The sequence below is a fragment of the Pleurodeles waltl genome, chromosome 6, assembly GCF_031143425.1.
Source record: "Pleurodeles waltl isolate 20211129_DDA chromosome 6, aPleWal1.hap1.20221129, whole genome shotgun sequence".
In the NCBI taxonomy this organism is placed as follows: Eukaryota; Metazoa; Chordata; class Amphibia; order Caudata; family Salamandridae; genus Pleurodeles; species Pleurodeles waltl.
In genome coordinates this window covers 1662374600-1662391676 of record NC_090445.1, presented here as the reverse complement: position 1 = coordinate 1662391676, position 17077 = coordinate 1662374600, and the positions used below count along the sequence as shown (strand labels likewise).

The 17077-nt window shown below is 42.7% G+C and overlaps 1 protein-coding gene across 2 annotated transcripts in view; it reads right to left on the bottom strand.

Annotated features, from left to right (window-relative positions):
• Nucleotides 1-17077, bottom strand: part of SNAPC4 (small nuclear RNA activating complex polypeptide 4) — a 178444-nt gene that overhangs the window by 38822 nt on the left and 122545 nt on the right. For both annotated transcript variants that reach the window (XM_069241609.1, XM_069241608.1), the window contains exon 17: nt 6330-6422. In XM_069241609.1, the coding sequence (XP_069097710.1) occupies nt 6330-6422 (93 nt within the window). The remainder of the gene's footprint in view (nt 1-6329; nt 6423-17077) is intronic.

Here is a 17077-nt window from a genome sequence, read left to right as displayed (position 1 = left end):
GGGTAACTTCCCCTTAGGTGCGAAGGCTTAAAAAGATGGATCTTCAAGGCTAGCCACTATGCTAACATGCAGTGAGTTTCACTTCCTGGAGCGCAGCCTTATTCATGTGAGTGAGTTTCACTTCTTCTCTGATTTGTTGGAAGTCCCATGCATTTCTTCACTCGTTAGGTGGCAGTCACACAACTAAGAACATAGTCATCACTCCCACTGGGTGCGAAGTTCTTCCATTGGTAAGACTCTCCCTCTTTGGGTGGGACCCTCAAACCATGGTGTTCAGTCACAATCGCAGGAGTGCGTGAATTTCACTTATTGGAGTACAATGTAATTCAATAACTGTGTGATTATTACATCTCAGAGGAGTATCAGAAACTATGTTTCAGCCTGACAATGTAGTATCACGGATTTGGGGTGAGTCACACATTTTGGAACATAAGGCTATTCTTAGCACTCTCAATAATCTCTTTGAGATTAATAGGGCCGTAGACAAGATTTGTTTGGGGTCTAAATACCTCTAATCTCATAGCTGTAGGTTGATGGCCTTGAGCTGTCTGCTGATGCCCTGTCCAAGCCTGGGAAGGGTATTACATTGCCTATGGAGTAGGAAAGAGTTGTGAAGCTTCAGGGGCAGGCTGTCAAATCACACTTCTGTGGATCTTGAATGCTCTTCCAACCCATACACAATGTACCCCCTCATTGCAAATCTTCAAAGCCTAACAAAAGGGTACCCTAGTGGAACTGCACTAACATCGCTCACTTTGTTGGTGCCTGCGAATCTAGACTTCATATTGTTTCTCTGCTGTTGTACTGCTGTTGGCCTCTATAATATGAACCCTGCTAGTTGCCCCTCTAGTAGACACATGTCAAATTCGTATTACCACACAGAGGATCAGGTGAGCTCCAGATCTCCTTCATTTACTAACCACACATTCACTTCATCCTCCTTTCCACAACTGCTGCTTATTACAAATGTATAGGTCTGATGTGCTGTGCTATCGTTCTTCTGTTCCCTACATATGGTGGATACTTTCAACTACAAATGTACATACCCTTTAAATATCCTAGACTCAAAATAGTGCCATACATGTATCTATAAAGTTCTCGCTTTGTTCAGTAATGTATTCATAACGGAGAGAAAGTAGCAAAATTCTGCATTAACTGCAATTATTCCTTGATGGATTCATGGTGCAGGGATTGATGTCACCCCAGTATTCCAAAACTTTATGAATCCTTTCTATGCTACCATGGTGTGTATAAACATCTGTTGAAAAAAGCAAAGCCTACTGTAAGCTACAAGTACCAGACTGCTGGAACAGAAAAGTTGCCCTTGCATCTGGTTCACTACAGCAAGTTCTGAAGGTTTCTGACTGTTTTGTTTCAGTGCACAAGGCAATCGGGATGTGCAATGATTGCTTCTGGAAGCACATAACGCGACAGAGAGGGACAGACTGTGGCAGTAACAGACTATTGCCAGAGGACAGTCATTCCTCCCTGCCATCTACTAGGGAGAGTCATCTTTTGGCATCCCCTAAATTTTTTAATCTGTCTGTCAGTACCATGCCACCGGGCCCTTGGGCTCCATCTGTGTGGGAAATGGATGGAACATGCAGTGGCGTAGCGTGGGGGGTGCAGGGTGGGCCGGCCGCACTGGGCGCAACATCTGGGGGGGGTGGGGGAAATCCACGGGTTAGGGGGCGCAAATTACTTGCCTTGCCCCGGGTGCTGACACGGGTTAGGGGGCGCAAATTACTTGCCTTGCCCCGGGTGCTGACAACCCATGCTACGCCACTGGGAACATGTATGTTTAATTTGTGTGTATAAAGGTTGTAGTATACCTATTATATGTGGCTGTAGCTACACAGGAATCCATGTTTATTTCCAGAAACCCAAGCGGTATCTTGGATAGAGATTGGGGAGAGATCAAGAGAGCAATGTGAACTGCAAGACACCTCCAGGACATTCCTGGGAGTCTTTGCAATGGACGTCAGGAGAAGGCCGTGACATGTCTTCTGGTTTGTTTTAGATACCCTGGCACTAAAGACTTAGTCAATGTACCAGCCCAAGGCAGAAACTCAGATGGACAGCAACCAGTCCACAACCCACTTAACAATATTTGCATGAGATGTGTTCAGGAAGAAATCAATCCCATGAGATATTACAATGATAGTTAGTGTAAACCAAAACCCCCTTTTAATAATGAACATCACACTTAAGAACAATAGAAAAGAGGGACTGCATTTTAACAATTTATTTTTTAAATCAAATACCTAGCCTGGTGCACTAGATATGAATAGTAGTCACAATAAGGACAAATAAAATGGCAATAGTAACATTAACCAAAAACATCAACAGGAGGAGTGTGGTTATACATTTACAGCAAGTCTACCTCCATTCTACAACTAAGACACTAAGCTTATTGTTGCACATCAGAAAATAAAAACTATTTCGAGTTTCGGAGATGGTTTACACCCACATACCACCTGACAATAGGACTTGTGTCCAATACAGGCCTGCTATTCCAGCCTCTTGAGGCCAGCTGCACTGTTAATATCAGCAGGGCGAGGTGTAAGCGCCTCCCCAGTTTTCTGCAAGGCCGGACTTGGTGTCACCTAGCACGGAGGGCTCTTTCCTAATTCTTTTCTCGTGTTCGGTTTTGAAAACAGTATTTTACTGTCATAAAAACTCTCAGAATAAACAACAATTAACAGAGAGTGGCCTGATTCTCTTTGACTTATTTCCATTCTGTGAAACTGGGTTCTTTTGACCAACAACAATAAACGAGACAAGTATCTCGGGTCCCTCACCGGTGGCAACAGAGATTCTTCTATGCTCCAGGGCCGGGGCACTGGCGTTGCTGATGCTCACCTGACCAAGTGGGTGCACTCGATGCGGACAGTGATGAAGATGGATGGGCTAGGGCAGAGTCGGTACCCACTCTAGGGATCATTTAGAATGCACACAACATGAGGCAGTCCTGCCTCCGCCACCTGCTAGTAACTGCAGGACTGCATCACAACAACAGCCAAGAAAGGCACAAAGGTACTGGAAAAGTTCAACATTGAGAGGGTGGGAAAGTCTTCACTTTGGGGACTAAGAATTGCACAAGTTTAGGGACAGGCTCAACTGAGCAAACACTACCCTCAAAGTCCTGCTCTCCTAAGTAACCGTAATTCTTAGTTAAAATAGAAGAGTACAGTGTACCAACTGAAGTGGCCTATGACGATTATGTCCAGTACTATAATGTGTAAGATGTAAATCACTTTCTGAGTCTTTAACCCCATAAAACCTCCTGGAGTAAGCCCTGTACTGCTTGACTTAGCTATCCTAAGGATCCAGAGATAAGTGTGTGTACTTGATGCTTAGTTTTGGTTTCAGTGAAAAGGCTCCAGAGCACCAGTGGTAAAAAGCTTCAGCTGATACAGTCTGAGACACATATAACCTGCCTGCCCTATTGCCCCTTAAGAGGTTCCCACTCAGGTCTCCTGTTAAATGGAATTGGCTTAAGACACTTGTGCAATTATGAGCAGAGCTATAGCCGTCATAAATGTATGTACTGCCATTTATAAATCTAGCATAGCCATTATAAATGCAGGTACTGCCGTCATACGCCCAGGTATTGCCCGAAGATCCCTGGGTACCCCCATGGTCTGCCCAGGTACTGCCATCATACTCTACACTATTGCACTGCTATTGTATGCCCAGGTACTTCTGTTATATGTTCAATAGAACCATTACGTTTATGTAATACCATTATTTAAAGAGGTAATGTCTTAAATTGTGATGGCATTGCAATTACATGGCTCATATTGCCACACGTAGAAGGGGCTGCTACTTTGCAGTGCTATATAAAGGACCATGGGCCACATGTACGAAATGTCGGATTTGCGACCCGCAAATTGCGAGTCAGTGTGACTCGCACTTTGCGAGTCGCAAATCCGAATGTAGGATGGTGTCCCTGACACCATCTGTGATTCACAAGGGGGTCGCAAGTGCCCACCTCATGAATAACCATGAGGTGGGTCGCAATTTGCAACCCCCTTGCGAATGGCGGCCCTCACAGGGATGATGGCCTGCTGCAGACAGCAGACCACCATGTCTGTGATTGCTTTTCAATAAAGCAGATTTTTTTTTTTTTGTAATGAAGCCCGTTTCCCTTAAAAGAAAACGAGATGCATTACAAAAAAAAAAAAATTAAAAGTTTTCTTTTCATTTTTTCAGAGCAGGCAGTGGTCCGTAGAAATTTTTTTTACAGTGACATTCACAACGGGGAAGGGGTCCCATGGGGATCCCTTCCCTTTTGCGAATCGGTTAGCACCAATTTAAAATGGGTGCAAACTGCGATTGGTTTGCGACTGCGGTCACAAAACAATCCTACATTGCACTGCGAGTCGCAATTAGGGAGGGAACACCCCTTACTAATTGCGAGTCGCAAACCCATTTTGCGATTCGGTAACCAGGTTACCAAATTGCAAAACTAGGTTTGTGCATCGCGATGTACTTTTTGCACGTCGCAAACAGCAAAATTTGCTGTTTGTGACGTGCAAAAAGCTATCTACATGTGGCCCCAGGTTCTTTATTGATGTGAAGACAGCAAAGAATCTTCTCTCACTCAGTGGCATTGGTGCTTTCTAACTTCTGACTAACTAGAGATGCACCCGTTAGCTTTGGCCATTTTCTCTGTTCAATGCATATGAGTATAGCACCTCCTCCCTCCCTGTCAGGGAACACAAGGGAAACCCTTCTATCTGAGCTCCTGCTCCTTTGCACGATTTGCCTTTTCTTACTTCCAAGGAAGAGAAGTAGCTTACAAATCAATAGAAAACACATCACATGTGAATTTAATGTCATGTTGTTCTCTCCAAAAATCTAAAACTCTATGAAATCATTTTTACCTTGCACCTCTCTTGCAAAAAATAATTTTGTTTCAACATTCTTATATTCCTATAGGAATATATACTTGCTCCCATGATGCTCTATCTATACATGGAGCTGTTGGAATTAATACTTGGCCAAATACTGCAATCCATCAAAATGTTGATGACATCTAACTATACTTAAAGTGTGCCTGCCTAACAGAATCCTTAAACTCAGATAATGCCTAGACTTCTTTGAAACCTGGATATTTGCATTGCAACCCAAATGAGGCTGCGTTTGTCCTCATAAACAGGGGAACCACAGGCTCCACAAAAATAAGGGCTTAAAAAATATGAACTTGGATGGTTTGGATGGTATCTTCCCCTGATGTGATTTTCCACTAAGCCCTGGGCTTTATCATTGTAAGTCAGGTTACAGTGGAAAATGAAATTCTTCCCCTCTTCTATGATCTGCAAGCCGATGTCCAACACTTGTCTTATCACACAACATTGGAGGTAATGCACAATTGGTTTCCAAGAATCTTCACTAGCACCATTCAAAGATGTCCTTAGAGCAGTGACTCAAATAATCATCAACCAAAAGAACGTTTGAGCATGTGTCCCCTACCTTGAAAGAACTGCATTGGTTCCTTCTCCCTGCCAGAATCTAAAAGGCTCTCCACTACCTAATTTCTAAACTCACCATGTCCTGTGGAGACTGCACTACCAGGAGCTCCTGTCTGACCAAGCTAAAAATCCAAAAGACTCACAGACAATATACAAGCCAGCAGATTTCCACTGAGCAAGGGCGGAGACTCTAGAGCAACCTTGTGTTTGCACCCCAGACTAACATCTTTATTGATACAATCCAGGAACAGTCTAGGTTCAACATTATGAGTACCCTCATAATAAATAAAATAAGAATATTAAAAAGTATAATGGGGAAGAGAAAGCAGAGGATCACAGCCTGCAGGAGATGGCCTGTTACTGCACAATCTGTGCATAATGACCCTCCTAATTTGAGACGAGCTTTCAGGTAGTGTTGACTGTGATCAGAAAGATTGCAGAGCAGCACAAGAAGTTCTCATATCCATCGGTGAGAAAGTGATAGGGCTCAAGACTGGCATAGAAATCTGTGCATGTACATCTTCATCAATCCAATGGAATTTACACTCAGAGAGTAACCTTGCATCAAGGCACTTCCAACATGTCAGCCATCCCAGCATAGACACTCTTCAGGTTTTTAAGCCTAGTGACGGCACACAAACATGGAAAGACACGCGAGTCGCAGCATATGAATATGACATGAGGAAGACTTTATGCTGATCATTGTTTGCTTAAAGACAATTGAAGAGCTAAGAGAAGGTTAAAAGATAAACAATTCTTCCACCTTTCTACTTGGACACTGTCGCAGTGATCTGAGATGCCGAAGACATGTTCAGATAGCAGCGAAGAAGTAAAGAAACAAAAAACACTCACCCACTTTGTACGCTGGAAAGAGGTATTGCGTTTCAGTACTTTCCTCACATCTGCCATGTTCACTCGAAATACATACTTTCCGTTGTCACAAGCCTTGGGAAGGAATAGCAAAAATTACTAAATAAAAGATATTTTGTGTTATCTTTTAATCTACTTATTGAGAGGTGCATTTTAACCACAAATTTTATACAAAGACCCTTAATCAGAGTAGACCGGAAAAGAGAGAGTTATTTACCACATCTGATAAATAGCCCTGGGTCTGGTATTTACACTGTATATTCCGCCTATTTCGAGTTCTCATTGCAAAAATGAGAAATTACTTTCTGAATGCATTTTTTCCAAACTAATTTGCACAAGTATCAAAATTTAACACTTGTGTATTTCATTGGAAATTTCTGCACGTTTAACTTGCAGAAACTTGTAAGGGGAAAATTTCAGGAATGTGGTGCCTGGTATGTACACCGCATATACTGCCTATTTTGAAATCTCATTGCAAAAATGAAAAACTACATTCTGAATGTGTGATATACAAACTAATGTGCGCGTGTATCAAAATTTAACACATGTATTTCCTTAGAAATGTCTGCATGTTTTATTTGCAAACATTTATTGGGGGAATTTCGGGAATGTGGAGTTTCTGGCACATTTCACAACTCTGATCCTAGCACAAAGGAGAGTTTGAGCAGGGCTCAGACTTTGAGGTCCCTCCCCCAATCATGGCCATTGTAACATAACATATGTAATTTTAAAAATGTCTGAATTCGACATGCATTACAATGGGGTCTCATACAGCTCAGGTCTACAGACCCGAAATTGTAATCAGGTCAAGAGGTTTTGAGAATAATATCCCAGCTGATGCTTAAATTATGGTGGAGGAGACAGAATACGCTAATCTCATGCTGCTCTCAAACAGTACACCACATTTATGGCAGAGGATGAGAACCAGAGTGTTTGTGGAAGAAAGGAGACAAAGGTAGATGGGGGTAGGGGCTGGTGTGAACCTTGTCTGCTGCCTCAGTCCATAATGTAAAGGGTATTGACTATAGGGGAAGATCTTAAAAGAAGGATGTTGAAAATATCTTCTATATTCTTGACTCTTAATTGAGGAATGTGTGTGATTTCAAGATCATTTGTAAGATGATGATTATAACAGATGAAGACACCGGTGAAGGAATAAGTAGTAGGACTAACATTCTGAAGAAGCAGTTATTTTGATGAATAACGAAAAAGACAAGTTGGCTATTTTTTTTATATAAAAGAACATTGGATGCGATTGGTGTTATGAAAGTAGAAAGGACATGCATATATCAAATATTAAATGTGTTTTTCGATGCATTAGGAAATTAATATTTAAATGGTGGAATTTTGTATAGACTAAAGAATCCGTTTTCTTTACTAATCATAAAATGAATCTGTGATATTTATATAGCCGTTTACTATTACGAAGAATTGAGCTAATGCTTCTTCCCTCCAAGCCCACGCTTTGAGGCAGTTCAAGATTTTGATTGAAGGATGGGGGTATCAAAGATGGCAATGAAAACATCTCATTATGCTTCCACACAAAACGGCGATAGGAGAATCTGAAAGAACAGATAGTACTGCTAAAGGAAGTGGTTTAGAGCAGTGTTCCCCAACCCCCGGGCCGCGGACCAGTGCCGGTCCGTGGATCAATCGGCACCGGGCCGCCCCACTGTGGCGGGCGGTAAATGTTTGATAATTTCCGTGGCCCGCTTGTCACACAATGGGACAAGCGGGCCACGGAAAAAACATTTACCGGTCCGCAGCGATAAAAAGGTTGGACAACACTGGTGTAGAGGGTGTAAAAGAGGAAACCCACAACTGTCTTTACTGATAGGAAATATTGATTGGTGGATAACCAAAATTACATGTAGAAAAAACTTGGGTTTGTTGGTTTGTTCCAAAATCTACATCACACTGAAATAAAACACAGTCACTAAATCAATCAAGAGTTAAAATAATGTATTACAGATAAAAAAAACTACTTTTGTTTAAGACTGGCTTCCCGAGCAGATGTCACGTGGATGTTTATGGCACTCCTATTATTATTAATTCAGCCAAGGGGGTCTAACTAAGTTACAGTTTACAAACTTTAGTTCAGTATTCTGCCAGTCAGGATAGGTGCAGAAAATGCAAACTTGAATTTATGAAATATTCCAAAAAGAAGGAAGCAATGATGAAATAGCAATTTACAAAACAAAGTGAACAATTATTATGCTCTTTTTCAGTTTAGTAAATGGTTATAATATAACTGAAATTGTGTGATTGATAATAAACAATAATGAAAATGAAAGACATATAACTTTTGGCATTATGGGAGTCATTTAAAATGTAATAAATGATTGGAATCTCTCAAATACTCTTTTGAGAAGTGGAAATGCCTTCCAAGGGTGATTGCCTTTAAATCCACGGAAATAAGGTATCCAGGAACAACTGGCCAGTGGAATAGTTTGAAATAAAAATAAAAACAAAATCTGAAAGGATGCAAAGCACTTTTCCCTAAATTATGCTTAAAATACCAACAGGCCAGCAATAAGAAATCAGTCTGATATATCTGGGAAGCTCAAATTCAGTGCGCAAAAGAAAAGACCACTCTGCATGTTGACTTGTAAACTTCCATGCAATTAATTCAAGAAAAAAGGCTTAAGTCTGTAGTCCCAAAGTAGAGCTGCTATGCTGACATGGACTGTGCGCATGTGGAGTAAAGTATGGTTTTGGATGGTTTTCTTGTACAGAACTAGAAAGAACTCTCTTGGAAGTTTGCAAATGCATTATTATTTTCATAACTGTCGCCTAAGATCCCTAGGCGTTAAAGAGGCTATTCCTTATGGTCTTCCAATATAGCACCACATTTCTCAAATGTTAGACAACCGTAACTATAGCATTTTCCAGAGACCAGAGGAGGGACAGGGTAGTGGACCCTTGTTCAGAAATTCTAAAATAATAGTTATTAGTTAATTGGTGCATAGCAGGCTTCGCGGCACATCAGATGTTGATGAAAGCAGCTTGAAGAAAACAACCACAGAGAAATTCGAAGTAAGAATAGGGGAGAGTTAGACTATGAGTAGGTCAGTAGGACCGCTTAACTGTGGAGACAATTTTGAACCTGAAATTCTGTGTTTTCTTGAAATTGGGAAAGTCAGAGATGATTCTGAAGTAAAGGCTATTTATTTTCAGTAAAGTCCTTTCCGGTGGACACTTGATCTTCCTGCTGATTCTTATTAACTTATGCTACAAGCTGCTAAAGGTCAACTTTCTGACTCTGTCTGTTTGTGACATTGTGTCAAAATTGTAAAGGAATAGGTAACAAACTGGCAACCTAACAGATGTCCAGACTCAGGGCTTCTTTACAGAGGGCAGATTAGCCACTCTGTCCTTCTTAGATTAAACAATTATAACATCAGGAGGCTCCTTAACCCGCAAATCGTAATAATGCTTAACACAAAGCACTCCCCATCAGGCATAATTTGCGTCCCCAAATGATTTCTCTGGTTTGAACCTGAAAAGCCACCAAGAAAGATCATTCAACCTGATCATTCAAATTGGTGCTGGGGCGGCCCGCTGTGGTCACAAAAATCCAGATTGGCACCAATCACAATTGAGTTGTGAGGGCAAGATGGTAGACAGCAGGTACATGGCACTGTGCTGAGAACCGAGGACTACGATTGTCGGAATGGACCGTCCCCATTTCAATCATACATCGAAACTGAGAGGCATCAAATTGTAGAGGAAACTCTATTTGGGGTGGTACAAGCTGAACCTGGCACCCCACTAGCTCGATATGAACTTTTGCAGGGCACAAACAGGGGTCACAGCGTCCATGACTTCCAACCCCCTGTATGAAATGAGCAACCTCTCTCAATGGACAATTTGAACACACGGTGCCTCTGAACTTCTGACCTGTATAATAGTTGCTGATACTGACTCTACAGAGTAAAAACAGACTAGGCCAACAACAACAGTGCAGTTTGAGATAATACAAAAAGAGCAGGCAAAAATGGAGAAGACAAGTGGAAATCTGGTGGTGGTGGTGGCAGGTATAACCCCGATCGGGGATCAACTTTCACAGATCGTACATGTACTCCTGAGAGCTCACACTCTCTTCTTGTTTCTTTAGGGATCCATAGGCTGGATAAAATGTTTATTAACTGGATGTCGCAATGGCCCTAGACAGCGTGACCAGCAACCTACTAGGCCTTTACAAGTGCCACAAGTCTGGAGGAGCTACCACTTGCTTCAGAGATCTGGGGATACTACTGGCACTCTGATTAATTGCAAGGCACTGGAAAGCTAGCATACCACCAATTATAGCACAATGGAAAGCGGTGACTTTTAAGTGGGGCAAGGCAGAAGCCACCACGCTCTGCCACGAAGAGGCACGCGGCCTGCACATACAACCTATTGCATTCTGCTTGGGATGACCTACTGTCTGCCCTCCAGAGAAGGCCAGATGGTTTTGACACTTCAAATTAACCCTCTACATAATGTGCTATCCACCAGAAACAACCCAGCAGCACAGGCTACCCTCCTGATTCCTTTACCCCCCTTTATTGGCATTCTCCTCCCATTGCGCAGCTGGGACCCATTGGCAAGACACACTCCACTGAACCTCTCATACCAAGGTGGGACCCCTGCGCCACAAATGAATCAAGGGGCAGATAGCACTTAGGGCCACATGTACGTATATTTGGAATTACGATTTCCTAATTGCGATTCCATGTGAATTGCAATTAGGGAATTGCAATTCCAAATGTAAGAAACTCCATTGAGTTTCTTTTGCGATTCCCAGTGGGTCTCAAATAGACCTGCCTCATTAATATTAATGAGGCAGGTCGAAATTTGCGACCCACCGGGAATTGCAAAAATCACAGGGATGGTGACCAGCTAGTGCCAGCAGGCCACCATGTCTGTGATTGCTTTTAAATAAAGCAATTTTTTTTTAAACGCAGCCTGTCTTCCTTAAAGGAAAACGGGCTCTGTTTAAAAAAAAAGGAAATTAAACGTTTCAGTTTCATTTTAGAAGACTAGGCAGTGGTCCGTGGATTCACATGCATTCACAAAGGGGAAGGGGTCCCTTAGGGACCCTTTTCTCTTTGCAAATGGGTTAGCACCAATTTGAAATTGGTTCTAACTGTGAATGTTTTGCGACCGCATTCACGGTTATACATACCATTTAGATTCAGTATTAGGAAGGGACGCCCTGAAAAAAACGCTTCCTAATACAGAATCACAAAACCCAAATAGCGATTTGGTAACAAGTTACCGAATCGCAGTTTGGGGCTTGTACATCCCAAACTACAAAAATGCGACCACAAAAATGCTTTGTACATGTGACCCTTAATGATTACTTAATGCATATTTTAGCAGAAAGTTGTGGAAAGGCTCAAAGTTTGGATTGTTTATTGAGTTACCAAAACAATTGCCATCATATAATCGCTAATAATTATAGTACGTTACTGCACAATGACTGTAATTTTGGCATTGAAGTATACACACTGTATAGCTGAAAGACTACCGGTGTTAAACAAAAGCATCTCCTAGATACTCTTGAGAGACATTCATTGCTGGGCCAGACGACAAAGATGTTTTTTTTTTTTTAATGGATGTCGCAATGGCAGGTGTCAGATGTTTGGAGAACACGTATACGACTAAACAAGGAATATTATTACTATTATTGCATGCATGACCTACATACCAATCAATCAAACAGGGGATTTGTAAAGTGCACTACTCACCAGTGAGGGTCTCAAGGCGCCGAGGAGGAGAGGGTGGGAGAAGGTGGGAGGGGGGGAGTGGAGGTGCTGCTACTGCTCGAACAGCCAGGTCTTGAGAAGTTTCCTGAAGGTAAGGAGGTCTTTGGTCTGGCGCAGGTGGGTGGGAAGCGTGTTCCACGTTTTGACGGCGAGGTGCCAGAATGATCTACCACCGGTTGTAGGTCTGCGGATTCGTGGGATGGTTGCGAGGGCGAGGTCGGTGGAGCAGAGATGCCGAGTCGGGGTGTAGAAGGAGAGTCGTCTGTTGAGGTGTTCTGGTCCGGTGTTGTGCAGTGCTTTGTGAGCGTGGGTGAGGAGTTTGAAGGTGATTCTCTTGCTGACTGCGAGCCAGTGCAGGTTTTTCAGATGGTCTGTGATGTAGCAGTGGCGGGGGATGTCCCGGATGAGGCGTGCGGAGGCGTTGACCTCAGCGTGTTCCCTTCTCTCCGGGAAGGTAGCGGACTCGAAGTAGCTGTTGATGATCTTCCGTAGTTGGGGTCCGATGACGAAGCTTGCTGTGTTGTTGTTGTCGTTGACAGGGGTCCAGGAGAGCAGGAGGTTGGTCGGAGGTGAATTTGTGGTGCTGGTGGTTGCGGGGGGGGAAGGATGCCGAAGCTGTCGTGGATGTCTGGAATCTTGCGGTGGAAGTAGGAAGCTAGGGAGTCACAGAGGTCTTGGGATGGCGGGATGTCGTTGGCATTGGAGCTGGGGTTGGAGAGTTCCTTCACGACGTTGAAGATTGGATAAATTGTATAGATTGAACACATTTCAGATTCATCGAAAGGGACTCATAACCCAATAATTTCGACCTTGAATTGGGTTATCCATAGGACTACCATTTTAACTTGGAAACTGAATGTGGATTTGCTAGCTGACTCTCCCTTTAAACCATCACTTGCTGAACTGATCCACTTTATTTCACTGATAATGCGGGGATAATATTGTTAGCTGTAATAGAATGGGAGGCTTTTAAAACCGTGGTTCGAGAGCACTGTATAGCTGAAAGACTACGGGTGTTAAACAAAAGCATTTCCTAGATGCTCTTGAGAGACATTAATTGCCGGGCCAGACAACATAGAGCGCCTGCCTGATGAGAAGGAGAACCTACTGACCTTATTAGATCACCTAGGGGATGTGGTTATAAAAGTTAGATAGGGAAAAGGCTAGTGGCGTGGCTGGTGTATCCAGATAAGAGATGCCCTCAATATTTGGCTCTGCTCTGATGAAGGTCGTATAGTACACTTACACCATGAGATCAGAAACACATTTAGAGAATGCTACGATAGTTTATTTGCCTCGAAGAGTGACACAGACACTCAGATACTGTATGACTATAGCGCAAGCTGTACTGTTGTCCCTTCCCTGGGATACAGCAATGCCTCAGGGGGCAGATGTTATGGTGCAGAGGAATGAGCTACAATAAAGGAGTGGGCACAGAGCAAGACATCTGGCTCTGATGCATTGCACATAGAATTTTATATATCAAATATGGGTATGTGCGTCCCCAAACTGACTGAGCTATTTAATTAGGCCAGATACTCTGGCTGCCATCAATGAGGGAAGCAATTACTGTATCCCTCTCCAAGAAGTAAAAAGATAAAACTAAAGAGTCTTCATACAGATCTCTGTCAATGTTCAACTTTGACTATAAAATAAAGTAAACCACTGGTGAGAAGACTACTTATCAAACTAGGGGACCTTATACACCCAGAAAAATCGGGGTTTACCCTAAACGTAGTATAGTAGCCAAAATTAGACGTTTGATACAGGTTCTTGATTATCCACATGACCCTCCAGGGGCAATGGTTTTGTCTATTGATATAGAAAATGCTTTTGACCCTCTTAAATAGCATTATTTATATACAGTTATGGGTGCAATGGAACTAGGCAACGGATTGTTGAGATGGACCAAACTACTATACGCTACCTAGAAGGCATAGATCAAAACCAGCAAGCTCATTTCTGAGTCTCCCGTGTTGTTTGTTGTAACATTAGAATCATTGGCTTTATTGATTCACTGCTATCGGGTACTCAGGGTGAATGGAAAACCATTATACATCTCACTTTATGCGGACACAACATTTTTTCTACAAGGGGGAGCAGAACATAATGTGAGCAATCAAGACTTTGGGGGGACTTTGGTGGACTGAAAGTAAACTGGAGCAAGTTCTGTGGATATATCAAACAGGCACCCGTAACAAATGTAAGAACCCCGCAAATGGGTGAGGTCATGCAATAGGAGCTGACCAGCATCAGCGACCTGGGAGTCTGAATTGTTATGAAAAGGACTTGTTGGAAGGTAGCATCATGGTGTCACAAACGTCCTTAAGGCAGGCCATCTGATTCTGGCTCACAATACCCATGTCAGTTATGGGGACAATAGCCTGGGCAAAAATGGTCTTCCTCCAAATGTTCTTGTACTTCTCCTCCTCCTGCATAATAAAAATCCCTAGGAATGTGTTCTCTGAGATAGATCACGTTACTGGACTTGCCATAGAGCAGGAAGGCAGAGGGAGGCATTAAATAAAAAAAGGCTTCAAGGGGATGAGGGAGTTTTGGCTGTCCTGGACTTGAACCTCTGCTACCTGGATGCTCAACTACGATGAGCAGGCAAGTGGCAGGCTGTCTGTTAGAGCCTGCACATTATGACGGAGCTGACGCATCTCCACATGCAACACTGTCATGGTTATTGTTCAATTCCTCTAAGAGAAGAGAATTTCATAATATGGACATTTTTATCAGGGTCCTGCAATATGTTTGGACTAGAGCCAAAGAATGCATCTGCAAATTCAATATGAACGTGATGCCCCAAAATCTGCTTTGGATGTACTACTACACTGTGGAAATTGAAGTGCCCTGCTTGATCCGATGGAGAGGGCAATCACAACACTGGGCCCCTTATATTCGAGTGTCATGTGCGGGGACTGTCACGATCCTCAAGGAGGTACTTTCCTGCTGTATTGGGCTCTTAAGGTAGCATTGCCTGGATGTTGGCATATTGGCAAGGAAGAGCCCCCAGAGCATGCAAATCTAAAGTATAGCTACACAGAGAGACAGGGAGAATCAGTTCTGTAACATTTCTATACAGATCCCTCTTGGCATTATTTAGATGTGAACTCACTGCATTACGTGATAGTTGGAAGATTTGGGAGTGAAACTGACTGAAGGGTATTGGGAGACCATAAAGTACCTAGACACTTCAAATTCAAATTAATTAGGTACTATTGTTTGCAAAGAGTTTATATCACTCCCAGAATAATCAATTGCATGCTCCAGGTGCAAATACAGGATGCCAAGGTGTTGGGTGGATGGGGCTGACTTCTACCACATGGTCTCAAGCTACCCTCTATTGAACATTTTCTGGGATACAATAAGGCAATTTATCCATTGTTCCACTGATCAGGATATTTCTCAAACCCTGGCAACATGTTTGGTGGATCTTTTCCTGAGAACCAGAGCTAACAATATGTCGAGCAGATTCGTTGATTTGGTGCTCATGTTGGCCAGACACTAGATAGCTGTGAGTCTGAGAAGTCCAGTGGTCCAAGACACAGAAAGAAAACGTAATAAATGGGCAGTGCATGAAAGCATGCATTACAAAGGAACCTAAAAGGGTCTACTCCAGCACAGTATGGTACAGGCTTGAGATGATATTCTATTGCCTTATCCCTCTTTCAAAAGATCAGGACAAGTGATACCCACAAAGGATGAGGGCAATTAGGTGTTGGTAAGCCGGTACCTTGCACTTTACCTAAACCATCCCAAATTGAGATGTACAGTGGTCCTATCTTCCCCTTAGTGTCAATCACACTCTATATACCCACGAGATTAAACAGCAATTCAGACACCTTAAATACAAAATGTACTGTCAATTATCTGTGTTTTGGATCTGTTCATAGAGTTATGTTGTGTGTGAATGGTTCAATATAATTACAGACACAAAGCCATGGTTATTTTTGTACTAGCATGCGATATGCATCCATATTATACTGGAATTTTCTTGATAGAATCAATGATTGTTATGGGCATGGCAACAGTGAATTGTTGAAGTAAGTTATATGGTATAATGTAACTGTGATAAAATAAGAAACATTGTTTTCCACAAAGAATTCTGTGTCAAACTTGTGACACTGCAGCACTCTGTCCCATTTGCTGGCCATATTAAAAAGAGACCATAGCAAGACCAAGACACTCAGTGTGCAAACGACATCCAAACCTTCCCCAGAAGGATAACATTGGCTACAAAGCCAATATTATATCATGTAAGCACTAGATTTCGGTTTGGTGTCACATCTGAGACTCCAGGTGGCGACAGAATCTTCTACTAATTTGTGTTCATCTTTTTGTTAACTGCATTTCTTTCCTAAATGTAAATAAGCAGTGTTATAGCTATTACTGGACTTTAAGCTGATTTGTTGTAAAACCTTGTGCCGCACATCAGAGTTCCAAACCCTCTACCACCTCCTGGAGAAGTCTTGACTGCCCCCACCCCCCCTTGAAGAATAAGGTGTACACTGGAAGTAATTTGATACTCCAAGTGGAGTAAATTGGTACCTTGACCACACAAGTTGGAAATCGCTGTAGCGACTCGTATAATGCAGAGTAACTAGTGGTTGCCCCAGGATCCACAATGAAGACCTCTAAGTCAATGCTCGCCTGGGGCGTACACAAGTTGTCTAGAGGGCGCCTGCGGTGTGTGACTGCTGCATGGTCAACCTCGTAGCTTCAATTTGAGTTGGAACCAGGAAGGAACTATTGGGGATGTGAGCATCATCAAGAGCCAACCCCAAACAAAAATAATGGATAACAGAAGGAAAAGAGGTCCTAGCCTCTTCAGAGCAGAGCGCACTGGGAAAGAAAAGAAAAGTATACGGGTACCTTACTTGGCGTGTAAGATCTTTCTCACCATTAAGTTGGGGGTAAACTGCCACCTAACTGCAGGCTAGACCCTGCTCCTCCAGCCTTTAATTCAAAGCT